Genomic DNA, 16,362 nt, shown 5'->3' with positions numbered 1-16,362 from the left:
TGGGAGATCCAGTGAGTTCTAGTCCCACTTTAGGCAAGAAAACTGGCTAGGCCAATCACCAGGAGATGATGAATTCTAGTTCTGCCTTGAGGGATGAAAGCCAGCTGGTGATTTTCAGCCAATCACCAGGAGACTGACAGTTCTAGTCCCACCTTAAGCATTGAAAGATGTCTGGGTGACTTTGTGCCAATCATTCTCTCTCAGCCCAAACCACCTCACAGGGTTGTTGTGGGGAAAATAGGAGGAGGAAGCGTGTTGGATATGTTCATCGCCCAATGCTTCGGCGAGGTCTCACTCGCCATCTTCAGGCTGGTGTTTTCGTCTTTGTGTTTGTGTGAGTAAAGCATGCCGTCTTTCTATAAATCTTGGTGTGTGTGTGTGTGTGGAGTGCTGGCTTTGTTTCAGTAAGTGGATTGATTGGGTGTGTGGTTGTATCATGATTGGTAGATTGGTGTTGATTGGTGCTGGCTGTGTGTCCAGGCCGTTACAACACAAAACAACAACGGACACACAGCCAGCACCAATCAGCACCAATCTACCAATCATGATACAACTATATACAACAAATATATATATGTAGCTGATAAGGAGGAGAGCCTGTGGCTTAGTGGCTAATACATCTGCCTAATATGTAATACAGCCCAGGTTCGAATCCCAGTAAGGCTAGCTGCTGAGAGCTAAATAGCTTGAAATAGATCTATACTAGTCTCCCTTTATTTATTTATCAGCACAAATACAACACAAATGTATGTATGTATGTATGTATGTATGTATGTGTGTGTGTGTGTGTGTGTGTGTTACAACCCCTGGTATGCCCAAATATGGGAGGGAACTCACTACTCTCCTTTTCTGTCTATCGGCTCACTACAGGAGACCATCCAGGCAGAAAACGATATTTTTAATGTTGCTTTTTTATATTTGTGTTGTATTTGTGCCGATAAATAAATAAAGGGAGACTAGTATAGATCTATTTCAAGCTATTTAGCTCTCATCTCTTCGTAGATTTTCACGGGTGTAGGTATGCTGGTCTTGTTGTATTTGGGTCTTTTCCCGTGTAAGTTTGTATATATAACAATTTATATATTGTAGAAATAAATAAGAAAATTATATTATTATAAATTGACCGAAAGTGAAAATGGAATTATATTAGGATTTTATATTGAATTGTTTAATTTGATTGAATTTAATAATAGAACTAATATGCTGATTGTAATCAATTATATACTAATGCATTATATATAAATGTATACTATGGGTATGGAGGGAGGGGTGCCTCTCACATTTTGCAACTGCCAAAATTTGTATACCTGTCCATTTACCCTTTTCCCTATAAATTTTGAAAAACCAATAAAAATTTTATTACAAGAACAATTTATATATTGTATATGTATGTATGTATGTATGTATGTATGTATGTATGTATGTATGTATGTATGTAACAATCTTACATGGGAAAAGATCCTAATACAACAAGACCAGCATATATATATATACTGTATATATAGGCAGGATGCAAACATATAAATAAAAATAAATGGGGTCACTAAGAGTCTACATTGATTTGAGGGCACATCATTATAACTAATCACATATGAATGGTTAATTTAAAATGGAATATTTACTTAACTTCTTCAAATTTGGCTTAACCCATTCACCAGCAGGACGTAGAAACACCAAAATGGCGAAGAAAATACTTCAAACTCAATGCAATTCAACGCAATTCAAGATTTGTTCTTTATGTCTGTATCTACTCAGCTACAGCCACATCCATGGGCAAGCACACCCTTCATTTTTAATAAACTATTCAAATTACCATCACCAAAGCAAAAATTAAAAACAAAAAACAAACACCCAGTTGAGTCAGTTTCCCAAATGTTGCAGTAGCAAATTGACAGATCAGTTTTTGAGACAGACGTAAATTCTGACCAGTGGGGATTCCTTGATTCTCTCCAGAAAAGTGGTACAGGTTATCACTTTTCCTGAAGGTCATTTGTGAAACTGACAGTACCCCAGACCAAGAAATGGGCACAGCAAAATTTGACTTACAGATGGGTTGCAAGCTTTTCCGTTAGAAATGTAAGCTGGTGAAAGGGTTAAAAGTGACAAAAAACACAGTTCAAAACCAACTTGCCTCTTCTGCCCAAAAATGAAATACAGGTAGTCCTCGATTGACGGTGATTTGTTTAGTCACCATTCGAAGTTACAACGGGGCTGAAAAAAGTGACTTATGACTGTCTTTCACGCTTACGACCGTTGCAGCATCCCCCTGGTCACGTGATTTACATTTGGATGCTTGGCAACTGACTCAGATTTATGACGGTCACAGCGTCCCGGGGTCACGTGATCCCCTTTGGCGACCTTCTGACAAGCAAAGTCAATGGGGAAGCCAGATTCACTTAACAACCGTGTTACCAACTTAACAACTGCAGTGATTCGTTTAACAAATGTGGCAAGAAAAGTCGTAAAATGGGGCAAAAACCCCTCAACGACAGTCTCACTTAGAAAAGAAAATTTGGGCTTCAATTGTGGTTGTAAGTCAAGGACTACATACGCTGGATTGGCTTCAACATGACTGCAAAACCTTTGAGCTCACTGAGTGAAGGGTGTAGATGTCCAACAAAACCCATCATGCCTAGATTGTTAACGTTATTCATAGCAGGAAAACGGTACTTTCAGTGACAACGAGCTTTTCCACTATTTTTAAGGATATTGCTCCTTAACTCCCACCACCATTCTATAATTATGTTGAAATCAAACATGGATGCAATCTTTAGGGAGTGGGTGGATGGTCCTCACTTTTTAATAATAGTTTTAAACCCCTCCATGATCTACAGGGCAGAGGTGGTATTCAAGCAGGCTCTGACCAGTTCTGGAGAACCGGTAGCGGGAAATTTTGAGTACTTCGGAGAACCGCTAAATATCACCTCTGGCTGGCCCTGCCCCCATCTATTCTCTGCCTCCCGAATCCCAGCTGATTGGGAGGGAATGGGGATTTTCCGGTAACCTTAGCCCGGCCACATCCAAGCCATGCCCACCATGCCATGCCCACAGAACGGGTAGTAAAAGTTTTTGAATCCCACCACTGTAGAGGCTTCTAAAGCTATTTTAGCCCTAATTTGGTGTCTTTCTTTCTTTCTCTCTCTCTTTCTTTCTTCTTTCCTTTCTCCTTCCTTCCCTTCCTTCCTCTTCCTTCGTTCCTGCCTGCCTGCTTGCTTGTCAATTTATTTTACATCCCTCCAAAACTCACTTTCTACACTATTTTGTGCTTATTATGCTAGGAATGAAGCAGGGTTGTGATACAGCTGAACTGGCTGTGAACCCAAGATTAAAAATGTATCTCCCCCAATCTGGAAATATATAAAGCAAGCTGGTTGCATCAAACTAATCTCAGCCCAGAGTCTGTTAGTTTATAGCTGCCAAGCTTTTTCTAAAACCGCACACACGTAAAAACACACACAGACAGAAAAACCATGCCATGCAGAAGAATCTGAGTTCGATGACAGAAATTACACCTTTCTCAGATTGTGCAAGCTACTTAATCTCATAGACTTTATGCAGACTTCCTTTCTAATTATCTGCCTTAAAAGGACCTCTCATTTCTTGCAGGTACATAAGCAACAATAAAGGGAGATGGGAGAGGCACTTTGGAGAGTAAGATGTGCGGCATATAAATTGAACGAATGAAAGAATGAATGAATGAATGAATGAAGTTATGTCTCTCTTTGGTAGTTCTCCATAACAATAGCAATAGCATTAGACTTATATACTGATCGATAGTGCTTTATAGCAGGGGTCTCCAACCCTCGGGTGGGTTTCAATTTTTTTTACTACCGGTTTGGTGGACGTGACTAGATGGGGGGCATGTGACTGAGTGGGCATGGCCAACCTGACATCACTCACGCCCACTCAGTCACATGACCCCCCCACCAAGCCATTCCCATCGAAACAATGGCAAAAAGTTTAATGGAAGGGGGGAGCGGAGGGGGGGCTCCGGCCTCGCCAAAGCTAAGGGAGCCCCTGCAAACCACCCAGTAAGAAAAAAAAAGGTTTTTGTCCTCCTTGGGCCCCGGGAACAGTCTGAAGGCTTCAGCAGGGTTGGGGGAAGGCAAAAACGCCCCGATTTTTGTGAAAAATGGGTGGGAAATGGGCCGTTTTTTGCAAAAACGGGAGCATTTTTCCCTTCCCCCAGCCCTGCTGAAGCTTGCAGAGTGCTTCTGGAGGCTGGGGGAAGGCAAAAACGCCCCCATTTTTGTGAAAAATGGGTGGAAAATGGGCCGTTTTTTGCAAAAACGGGGGCATTTTTCCCTGCTGAAGCCTGCAGAGTGTTTCTGGAGGATGGGGGAAGGCAAACACGCCTCCGTTTTTGTGAAAAACGGCCCATCTCTGGGACCTCTCAGGAACTGGCATAAGCACACCATTAAAAAGGGGGGGGGGGAAATGTTCATTTTTTTCAATGAAGATTGTTCTGCGCATGTGCAGAACAGAAAATAAAGAAGGCGGCGCCCAGGATGGAACTGTGTCTGGCCGAGTTACTACCTATCCATCCAAACCTCTGTTGCAGTCCATTTGAAACCAGACCACATAAACGCCGGGGCGAGCACACGTGAAACTCCATTTGCATGAGCAGTGGGTGCTCACACTCATGTGGGCAGCTTCGTGTGTTGAAGTGGCAGGTGCATGCAGGGTGGAGCTGTGAGCAACAGCGCACACCTGCTGCTTGTGTAGAACCAACCCCTTTCCCCTCCCCACCAGTCTGCAAAGCCATAAAGTTTGAAGACCGCAGGCTCTATAGCCCTCTCTGAGCAATTGACAGAGTCAGCATACTGCCCCCAATAACCTGGGTCCCCCTTTTACCAACCTCGGATGGATAGAACACGGAGTCAACCTTGAGCCTCATCAGGATCGAATGCCTGGCTGTGGGCAGAGTTTGCCTGCCATGCTGCATTCTCACCAGCTCTTGCATTTAAAGAGAGGCTGCTTATACAGGTAGTCCTCGGCTTACAACAGTTCATTTAGCGACTGTTCAAAGTTACAACGGCACTGCAAAATGTGACTTACAGACGTTTTTCATACTTGCGACCTTTGTAGCCTCCCCATGTTCATGGGATCAAAATTTGGATGCTTGGCAACTGACTCATATTTATGACCGATGCTGTGTCCCAAAGTCATGGGATCCCCTTTTTGCGACCTTCCGACAAGCAGTCAAGGGGGAAGCCAGAGTCTCGTAACAACCGGGTTACTAAGTTATCGATTGCAGTGATTCACTTAACAACTGTGGCAAGAAAGGTCGCAAAATGGGGCAAAATTCACTTAACAGAGGTTTCATTTAACGACAGAAATGTTGGGCTCAGTTGCGGTCATAAGACGAGGGCTACCTGTACTTATGAAAACTATTTAAGTCAGAGGATGGATTAGCATTCTGCAGTGTTTTGGGCACATTCCAAAGAACTGACCCTGACCTAAAACATCTTCCCATATGTTCTGCCCTGCAAAAATATAGCTTTTCCCTCTCAGTGACTTTGCTTAATAAAGCTGCACGGGAGTTTGTTCTGACTTGGGGGAGATCCTTAGGATCTCATAATGTGACAGACGTTTCCTCCCCTTTTAATTGAGAATAACGCGTTTTGAGATTTGGGACCTTCAGGATACTATTCTTCTATGTTACTGACTCTGGAAACTGCTTCATCCATCAGAAATAGTATTTTTCTCTTGTTCTATTTCATAATTTTTCATTTGTGTCCTTTTCACGCAAATCATGAAGGACGGTAGATGACTGGCTCTAAATCAAGGAATCAATTAATCTTTCCCTAACAGATATAGTCTTTTTCCAATCCAGGTAGTAGGAACTGAAAGAAATAAATTGGGAATTTCTGTATACAATTTTTTAAAAATGTAGCACGGTTCTATTTTTATACACTACAGCTATATCGCATCCAATCTCCTTGGAGATTAGGGCAATGTAGGTGACCTTTATGTCCCACTATTTCCTCACAACTTAACAACGTAGGTTGAGAAATAATCACCAGTCTCAGATAATCCAATGAGATTCCAAGTCAGGTGCAGTCTAGATTTGATCCTTAATCTTTTTTAGCTTTAATCTGACAGATCACTGTACTAAAAAGGCTTTCAACAGCTTTCTGGGTTTTCCCCAGTACCAGTACCTCAATCATTTTTAATTGGAGATACTGGATCTCAATTTACATTGTCTACTACAGGGGTCCCCAACCCCTGGTCTATGGACCAGCACTGGGCCATGGCGGACCAGAAATCGGGCTGCACAAACGAGCTTAGCCCCATCGGCGGGATGCTGTTGTGGCCCACCAGCGGCTAGCGGATCTGGCAGCAGATTTGAACAGTGAGGAGGTTGAGGAGGAACATGGGCCAGTCCTGGAGTCTGGGGAAGGCTCTGATGAGGGCTCTGTGTTGGAGGCAGAGAGTGGGCCAGGGCCGTCAGACAGTTATCAGCTGCCTTCGGAGTCGGATATCAGTGGGGCAGAAGAACAGTTGGAGCCTGTTCCTGAGGTGTGCATGCGCAGAGCTACCAGATGAAGGGATTCACTAAAAGGAACCAGGGCTGACTCAGGAGTAAAGCCACAGGTGGATGGTGAATGGCCCCTCCATAGGGAATAAAGAGGAGTGAAAGGGGAGGGGCCTTTGCAGGAGACAATTAGTTCAATTCATTAGGGTGAAGATCTGTTCCTGACTTCTGGCCAAGTAACTGCTGCTACAGCATGGCATTTGGAAGATATCAGCCTGGCAGCTCCCCAAGCCTGATAAAGGTCCGTAGCTGTGAAATCTCATGAAAGACCATTGGCCGGGACTTTGCTGGGGAGGAATTCATTTTAAACCAAATAAAAGGGGCTTTATCGAGACGAGGAATTGGCTTCATGCTTTTGGGAGGCCTAGATCAGAACAGATGCAGGCATCATACAAAATCACGCCCCCTTTGGACCATGGAAAAAACCTCTCTCCATGAAACCAGTTCCTGGTGCCCCAAAAGTTGGGGACCGCTAGTTAATGCATTAATGATAGGTAGTCCTAAATCCACAGAGAGGCAGGTTTTTCCAGTAGATCTTATTTTGGAGCATCCCTTCCCACCAGAGACTTGTGGTTGGGGAATTCGGGGAATTGAAATCCACAGGTTTTTAAAGTTGCCAAAGTTGGATACTCCTGACTTAATTAAGAGGGCAGGCACCCTAGTTGTTCTGGCTTGAAGGCTAGTGTTTTGACCTGGAAGATATTCAGGGAGCTCCCCTAGACCAGGGGTCTCCAATGACCCACTACCAGGCTGCAGCCCATTCGGGACAGGGCCATGCAAGTGGTGGGTGAGCTCGCAGGGGCCTGCAGCTCCACTTGTGTGAGCGGCGGGTGCTCGTTTGCAAAACTCTTATTTGGGTGAGGGGCGAGGGCACCCGCCTCCACTCACACAATTGGAGCTGTGCGCGCACTTACCTAACTCACACGGAACCGTTCCCTCTACCCTCGCCTCTCCCACCAAGCCAGAAAGGTTGAGGACCGCTGCTCCAGGCAGAAACAACTAATTTTTACTTATTTTAGAAAATTTAATTTGCCGCCTACTTGCACAAGGTGGCTTGCATGAATATATAATACTTTAAAGAACCAAATAAAGTTACTTTCAGAAATGCCTGCTTTTGTTGAAGGCGTACAGGTAGTTTTTCGACTTATAGTCATTTGCTTAGCAACCATGAAAAATTCTAATGGCAATAAAACAAAGGTCTTATGACTGGACCTTGCCCTTAACTGTGGTTCGAAAGCAGTACTGCAGGCTAATTCTGCCAACTGCCAGCAGTTCAGCAGTTCGATCGTGACTGGCTCAAGGTTGACCCAGCCTTCCATCCTTCTGAGGTCAGTAAACGAGGACCCAGATTGTTGGGGGCCATAGGCTGACTCTGTAAACCGCTTAGAGAGGGCTGTAAAGCACGGTGAAACGGTATAGAAGTCTAAGTGCTGTTGCTAGGTGCTATTAACCTTTCATGGCATCCCCACTGTCACACGATCAAAATCCGGGTGATTGCCAACTCTCATGCATTTACAATGGTTGCAGCATCCCAGAGTCATGTGATTGCCATTTGCACCTTCCTAGCTGCCCCAGCTCAGCTCCACGGTGCATGCATTCGTGCCTCCCACCGGTCAGCTGATTTCCAGGTGTCTGCCGCACATGCCCCATTTTTGATCCCAGGAGGCTTTAGGGAGGCCTGCTAGGCCCAAAATGGGGCGCCGGTGTGTGTGTGTGTGTCAGGCACACATGCACGGGGAGCAGGGGGGCTTTCAGCACACGAGGACAAAAAGGTTAGCCATCACTGTTCTAGGATCTCCACCAGACCCAAATTTAACCAGTGACAGAAAGCACTAGAAAGCCCAAGGAAGGCTGATCTTAGAAGGTTCTGCATTGGATAAAACTTACCTATAGATTTACTCTCCGATGGCGGCTCCAGTACTCGAAAAGCACTATATTTATCTCCATAATCTACAGTGTATATTTAAAAAAAAAAGAGAGAGAATGTAGTTAAAATTCTGATAGAGAGCCACAGTTCCTATTCTGTAGTAGCATGCGGACTATATTTTATTTTAAATTCATTCATTCATTCTTTCATTTATTCATTAATTCATTATGCCACCCATCTCCTGTATAAGGTGACTCTGAGCAGCTTACAAGTTATAATATAATATTGGAAAGTTTTCAATATTTCTGTTTTGGGCAGGACTATTCACTACCCATTTTGATAACTGACTAATTTGGATCAAGGTAGGCTGCTCTTGTCAGAACTGGCTCTATCACAATGGATAGTACATAGTCCTGCCCAAAACAGAGAAGCTATGAGCCTATCTTCCAGAAAAGGTAAAATCCAAGTTTAGAGCTCTGATGTTCACAATTTCTGGAATGGAACTGATGAGATTAGAACAGAATAATAGAGTTGGAAGGGACCTTGGAGGTCTTCTAGTCCAACCCCCTGCTCTAGCAGGAAATCTTTACCATGTCAGACAAATGATTGTTCAATCTCTTCTTAAAAACTTCCAGTGTTGGACCATTTACAATTTATGGAGGCAAATAATTCCACTGATTAATTGTTCTAACTGTCAGGAAATTTCTCCTCAGTTCTAAGTTGCTTCTCTCCTTGATCAGTTTCCATTCATTGCTTCTTGTCCTTTGCTCGTAGGGTCGATTTAAGCCCTCCAGAGCCTTCAGGGGCCTTCCAGAGGCTTCCCTGAAGGCTCTGGAGGGCAAAAAACGACCCCACGAGGAAACTGGAAGTGACTTCGCGTGCCCTGACAAATGGCTCTGGGTGCCACCTATGGCACACGTGCCATAGGTTTGCCATCCCGGCTATATACCGTTTCAGACAAATGCCTATCCAATTTCTTCTTAAAAACTTCTAGTGTTGGAGCATTCATAACTTCTGGAGGCAACTTCTGTTCCACTGATCAATTGTTCTAACTGTCAGGAAATTTCTCCTCAGTTCTAAGTTGCTTCTCTCTTTGATCAGTTTCCATTCATTGCTTCTTGTCCTGCCTTCAGGTGCTTTGGAGAATAGCTTGAGTCCCTCTTCTTTGTGGCAACCCCTGAGATATTGGAAGACTGCTATTATGTCACCCTCAGTCCTTCTTTTCATTAAACTAGACAACGGTTCTTTATATGTTTTAGCCTCTAGTCCCCTAATCCTCTTTGTTGCTCTTCTCTGCACGTTTTCTAGAGTCTCCACATCTTTTTTACATTGTGGCCACCAAAACTGGATGCAGGATTCCAAATATGGCCTTATCAAGGCATTATAAAGTGGTATTAACACTTCACGTGGTCTTGACTCTATCTCTCTATTTATGCAGCCTAGAACTGGTTACTATTTGATTGTAGCCTGGATTGGTAGTGCCTTGACTGTGGTATTGTTTACTGCTTGATTGTTGGTCTAGTGTTAATATTGGTTTTAACCTCTGCTCATCTGGATGTTGATTGCTGATTAAGAGGTGTTTTGGTCTGTTTCCCTTTTCACTTTTTGATTGTACCTTTTGAATGTAAGAAAAGATATCTCAGGGGCTGCCACAAAGAAGAAGGAGTCAAACTATTCTCCAAAGCACCTGAGGGTAGAACAAGCAGCAACGGACGGAAACTAATCAAGGACAGAAGCAACTTAGAAGGAAGAAGAAATTTCCTGAAAGTTAGAACAATGAATCAGTGGAACAACTTGCCTCCAAAGTTGTAAATGCTCCAACACTGGACGTTTTTAAGAAGATGTTGGATATCCATTTGTCTGAAGTGGTGTAGGGTTTCCTGTCTAGGCAGGGAGTTGGACTAGAAGACCTCCAAGGTCCCTTCCAACTCTTCTATTCTATTCTATTCTATTCTATTCTATTCTATTCTATTCTATTCTATTCTATTCTATCCTATCCTATCCTATCCTATCCTATCACATTTACAAAGGTAGCTTTTTTTGGAAAAAATGCCCACATACCTTCAGCAGGCTTGTCAGATGCTATCCCTTTAAAAACCGCATATTTATCCACAGCAGGTGTCACTTTGGGGCCTGAAAGAGGTATCAGCATTGAAGGAGCACTAAAGAAAAGAAATAATTGGAAAAGGAGGGATATTATCCAGGTAGTCCTTGACTTATAACTGTTCATTTAGGAACTGTCTGAAGTCAAAACACTGAAAAAAAGATGTATGACCCTTTTCCACACTTATGACCACTGAACATCCCCGCAGTCCTGTGATCCCCTTTTGCAACCTTCTGACAAGCAAAGACAGTGGGGAAGCCAGATTCACTTAACATCTATGTAACCAACTTAACAACGGCAGTGATTCAAGTAACTGTGGCAAGAGAAGTCGTAAAATGCAGCAAAACTCACTTAACAATCATCTCGCTTAGTAACAGACATTTTGGGCTCAATTGTGGTCGTAAGTCAAGGACAGCCTGTATTGGGATAGACATGGGATATAATAATCTAGAAAAAAATACGATCAAGATCAGTTCTGGTCATGCAACAATTTTACTTGGAATAAAATATGGGATGTTTCAGACATATATCAGAATGAAGGAAGCCACAAAGAACAAATATGTCCAAAGCCTGCCAATCTTTATGTTAAACATTCTCTGAAAATATTTTGGGAACAACTACTTAGAATATGGAATATCGGTTTGCCACCTACAAACATTCTGTCACAAAATAACAGCCCTTTTCTTAAGTGGTGTATTTTAACTTTTAAAGAGTTAAAATAGGACTGCTGCATCTCAATGCACAAGAAGGTACAGAATTAGTGAATAACAGAATAACAAAGTTGGAAGGGACCTTGGAGGTCTTCTAGTCCAACCCCCTGCTCAAGCAGGAAACTCTACCTGTACCATTCCAGACAAGTGGCTGTCCAATCTCTTCTTAAAAACCTCCAGTGTTGGATCAATGGTGGAACACAGGTAGTCCTCAACTTATGACCACAACTGAGACCAAAATTTCTGTTGTTAAGCGAGATATTTGCTTAAGTGAGTTTTGCCCCATTTCACGACCTTTGTTGTCACAAGTGTTAAGTGAATCCCCAGTTAAATTAGTAACAAAATTGTTAAGTGAGTCTGGCTTTCCCATGGAATTTGCTCGTCAGAAGGTTGCAAAAGGTGATCACTGCAACCATCATAAATGAGTCAGTTGCCAAGCGTTTGAATTCAGGACAAGTGACCAGGGGGATGTCAGGACTGGAAGCCATCTTTTGCCTTGGGCCTTCAGGCCTGCCACATTTCCTACTGTGGGAAAAGGGGAGGGGGGGATTATATAGATTGTGGGTGAGATATATAGGCATAACAACATTCCTTTCTCAGAGAGCCAAGGACGTCTTGCCCTGCACCTGGAGGGATGTGACTGGGAGGCATCTCCAATTGGGACGGTGCTTTGATTGGATCATGTGAGGGACAGGTGAGTGCTGGGCAGGGGCTTGGACTTTCGTTTGGGTGGGGAAAACCTGGAAGCTTTCAGATTTGGGTTTCCCCAGATGTGCCAATATGACGTCAGTAAAAAAAATGGAACTTTGAGGAACTTCAAGCCTTGGAGTCTTCTTTTGTTGGGGGTGCTACTTGGAACCCTAAACATGAAAAACGACCCTTTTTTAGTGCTGTTGTAATGTCGAACGGTCACTAAATGAACTGTTGTAAGCCGAGGACTACCTGTACTTGGATCAGCAGCGAATCCAACAAGGAAAGAAATCCAGTTGCCATGACTCCACTGGGAAGACATTTATGGAAATGTGACTCAGTTTTTATGCGGTCTCTCTAAACTTGTTATTTTATCACGCATCAACCTGTTCACCATTGATCAAGCCTACATGGAGCGCTCCCAAAGAAAATGGCTTTTTAAAGCAATTAATCTTGCTAAAACAATTATATTCATCCTGAGGAAATGACTGATTAAAGCCAGTTCCCGATGAAACACCTTCTTCCCCAATTCTGACATTTGATTTAGGCTTCCATTACAGATCAGGGGTGTCAAACTTGATTTCATTGAGGGTTGTGTTTCACCTTGGGCAGCTGGAGTGGACGTGGCCAGGGTGGGCGTAGCCAGATCTATGCCCCTCGTGTCGGGGGGCGCCTGTGGTGGCCCCATTGCTCTGCCAGCGAAAACAGAGCTTGGGAGAGCCAGCTGCGGCCCTCCTGAGCTCCGTTTTCTCTGGTAGCGGACCGGAGGCCGTCACAGTCGAAAACAGAGGTCGGGAGGGCCACGCACGGCTTTCCCGAGCTCCGTTTTCACTGGCAGAGTCGCCATGGGCCGATCCTTCTGTCAGGGTTCCAACTAACACTCCCAACGAAAGAAGACTCTGAGGTTCCTCAAAGTTCCACTTTATGAGAGGTGTCATATTGGCACATCGGGGAAAACCCGAATCTGAAAGCTTCCAGGTTTTCCCCACCTAGATAAAAGCCCAAGCCCATGCCCAGCACCCACCTGTCCCTCCCATGGCCCAATCAGGCACCATCCCAATTGGAGATGCCTCCCAGTCACACCACTCCGGGTGCAGGGCAAGATGTCCTTGACTCTCTGAGAAAGGAATGTTATTTTGACTATATCTACCCCACTCCATACAATCCCCCCCTCCCAGTTTCCCACAGCAATAAATGTGGCCGGCCTGAAATGTGGCCAGCTTCCAGGCCTGACACTTTCACTGTTTTCAGGGCAATCCTGCAAGCCGTATCTAGGCACCCTGTGGCCGGGTCTGGCCCATGGGCCTTGAGTTTGTCACCCCTGATTCAGATCAATACATTACCTTTAATAGCTATGATAAAGATAATAATATCATTGAGACTTTTTAAGTCATCAGAATCACCCTTTTACTAAACGTAGAGATGAGCACCTAACGCAGGGGTGTCCAAACTTGGCAACTTTAAGACTTGTGGACTTCAACTCCCAGAGCTGGCTGGGGAATTCTGGGAGTTGAAGTCCACAAGTCTTAAAGTTGCCAAGTTTGGACACCCCTGACCTAACGTTTTCTTTAAATATTAGTTAGACAGCAGGAGAACAATTTTTCATTTTTCCCATTTTTAAAATTTTCTCGGGGCTTTTAAATCCTTTTAGCGCCTCCGGCGTATCACTGTTGTTTTAAATGCTCCTTTAGATGCCATTGAAACTACCTCGATTGTTGGGGAAAATACACCCAGCGTTTCATAGTAGCCTCTTAAAACCTGTGATCGGGTCCACTCTGAGAACACTACTCCGGGAGCCCCTGGGCCCTATGGTCATAGGGGGCCAAACCCATTATGAAGTTCAACGAATCCTCGATTCAAGGTGGCACAGGAGACAACTCCAATACTTAATCAAGTGGAAGGGCTACCCATTATCGGGGGCATCTTGGGTGAAAAGCAGAATTATCCAGGCTGATCGCCTCATAGAAAAATTCCATGCAGAAAATCCAAGCAAGCCTGGGGGAGGGACACATCCTTAAGTTACATATCTGTACTCAAATTGTCTTTGTGTCACACAGGTCGCTTTCGGGAAGTGAGGGGAGCCGGATGTCAACTGCTAAAGCATTGCCATGACTATTATCAGGCTGGCATGTGTGTGTGTGGGGGGGAATTCCATGCATGCTTTCGGCTGGAGTCGGATCTCATGTCTACAGCCTAGTTGGAGAATATGAATTATGACGCAGGATAGAAGGGAGGGGATTACAAGGGTAAAGTTCAAATGCAATTAAGCGGAAGCAGTTTTGGCTCCACCGGAGTCCACGCCAGAATGTCGATCCTAATAAATGATTGGATTTCCTTTTGAGATATGGCTGGAAGCTCGTAAATTAATTAGGCCGTCTTCTGGGAACTTCACAGCTTTTCTTATTCTGCTGTGTTGCTGAATTATTTATCTGCGTATCATTTCACTCAGTTTTGTGAGCTACCTTGAGAATGACAAGTGAGGGAAGGCAGGATAGGAGAGAGAGGAAGTGAAGGAAGTACAGGTAGTCCTCGACTTACAACCATTTTAGTGACCGTTCAGGGTTACAATGGCACTGAAAAATGTGATTAATGGCTGGACCTCACACGATTGTTGGAGCATCCTCAACATTGCATGATTCTTTGTTTCTTTATTCTTTACTAGCCGATAACCCGGCACAGTCCTGGTATTTATTTATAGGGTGAAACGTAATTTCTAATGTTGGATTTCCCCCTTACCAGAGGCAGCATCCTTGTGAAGTAATGTGAAGCCATTACCATGGCAACTTCACCACGCTAGATAGTAGAAGCCATTTTACGGCAGTATAGTAGAAGCCATTTAAAGGCACAACAGGCTGTATCGTAACAGAGCACACACCCCAAGGAGTTTTAGGGGTGTTTTACCCCCCAGTATTTGTTTCCAGAGAGTAAGTCATCTATGTACCAAGTTTGGTTGAAATTGCTTGAGGCGTTCCAGAGTTATGCTGCTACGTATGTCTCACTTTATTATTATTATTATTATTATTATTATTATTATTATTATTATTATTATTATTATTATTATTATTATTATTATTATTATTATTTCTTAGATTTTTAGACCGCCCCTCTCCCAAAAAGGGACTCGGGGCGGTGTACAGTCAATACAATAAAACCAGTCATAATAATTAAATACATTTAAGCTACATTTAAAATACATTTGGAGGGGGAGATAGGCTGTACTAAGAAATAAATACCTAAAAACATCACAATTAAAACCCCAAACCCTAAAATAAAATAAATCCCTGGGAGGTAAAACTAAGAAAGTGCCAGGCCAGCTGATTGAAATAGGTGAGTCTTTAACTTTTGCCGGAAGGAACGGAGGTCGGTGGTAGTTCGAATGTCTGGGGGGAGGTCATTCCAGAGGGTTGGGCCCATCACAGAGAAGGATCTACTCCTAGGTGTCGCCCGCTGGCATTGCCTAGCAGACGGCACCAGGAGGAGCCCCTCCCTGTGTGAGCGGATAGGTCGCAGGGACGTATGTGGTAGGATGCGATCCTGCAGATAACTAGGTCCTCTGCCATGGAGCGCTTTAAAGATGGTGATCAATCACAGAAATTTCAGGCTCAATGCTGGTCATAAATTGAGGACTACCTGAACTAGCCCACTTTCCAAAACTGATGGCTACCATCCTATCATTAGCTGAGAATAATGCACACGGCACAAGAGCAACTGAAAAGGAGTGGTGCGGAGGCCTAGAAGTGGAGCTCTCGTCTCACAATCAGGAGGCTGTGGGTTCGATCCTGGGTAGAGGCAGATATTTCACTCTCTGGGCACCATGAGAATATATCTGCTGAACAAAACTCCTCATTGGCGACAGGAAGGGCATCTGGCCAGTAAACATTCTGCTAGCTCCATTCAGTTGCCCAGACTCTGCCCCGCAAGGGATTATGGAATCATTAAAAAAAGATGATGATGACAAGAGCAACTGAAAATGGTAACCCGGTCCAGGATTTCTCAATCTCAGCAACTTTTAAGATGTGTGCCATCTGGTTGGGGGATTCTGGGAATTCAAGTCCACATATTCTAAACTTGTCGAGGCTGAGAAATACTGACCTGGTCTATATCTTCTCAGCTTGATTAAAAAGCGATATGCAAAAACTGAGTGTGTCAAATTCTCTACCTGCCCCGCTGCTGTGCGGCTGACGTTTTCTTTGATCCAGTCGCTTCCCCTTGAAAATCTGTAAAAGTATCGTCAAGTCCCCCTGACTTGGAGGCATCTTGGAAATCCTGGAAGTCGTCATCATCTGTTTTTGCAACCTATATTTGGAGGAGACGTAAGAGGTTTTTTCCAGGAGAATAGGATAAGAGATGATAAGAGATAGGATAGAATAGGATAGGATAGAAACACCAGACTAGACTAGACTAGACTAGACTAGACTAGACTAGAATAACAGAGTTGGAAGGGACCTTGAAG

The 16,362-nt window shown here is 43.9% G+C and overlaps 2 protein-coding genes across 7 annotated transcripts in view; both read right to left on the bottom strand.

The window, feature by feature from the left end:
- DDX52 (DExD-box helicase 52) overlaps window positions 1-16,362 on the bottom strand; it is a 201,857-nt gene that overhangs the window by 99,985 nt on the left and 85,510 nt on the right. The gene's annotated exons all lie outside the window — the stretch shown is intronic.
- SYNRG (synergin gamma) overlaps window positions 1-16,362 on the bottom strand; it is a 103,863-nt gene that overhangs the window by 41,352 nt on the left and 46,149 nt on the right. For all 6 annotated transcript variants that reach the window (XM_081945374.1, XM_081945377.1, XM_081945373.1 and 3 more), the window contains 3 exons: window positions 16,069-16,205; window positions 10,467-10,567; window positions 8,426-8,488 (listed from right to left, as the gene is read on the bottom strand). In XM_081945374.1, coding sequence (XP_081801500.1) covers window positions 8,426-8,488; window positions 10,467-10,567; window positions 16,069-16,205 — 301 coding nt within the window. The remainder of the gene's footprint in view (window positions 1-8,425; window positions 8,489-10,466; window positions 10,568-16,068; window positions 16,206-16,362) is intronic.

The sequence above is a fragment of the Natrix helvetica genome (genome assembly GCF_964273705.1).
Source record: "Natrix helvetica genome assembly, chromosome: 2".
NCBI classification, from domain to species: domain Eukaryota; kingdom Metazoa; phylum Chordata; class Lepidosauria; order Squamata; family Natricidae; genus Natrix; species Natrix helvetica.
This window is presented reverse-complemented; position numbering and strand designations above follow the sequence as displayed.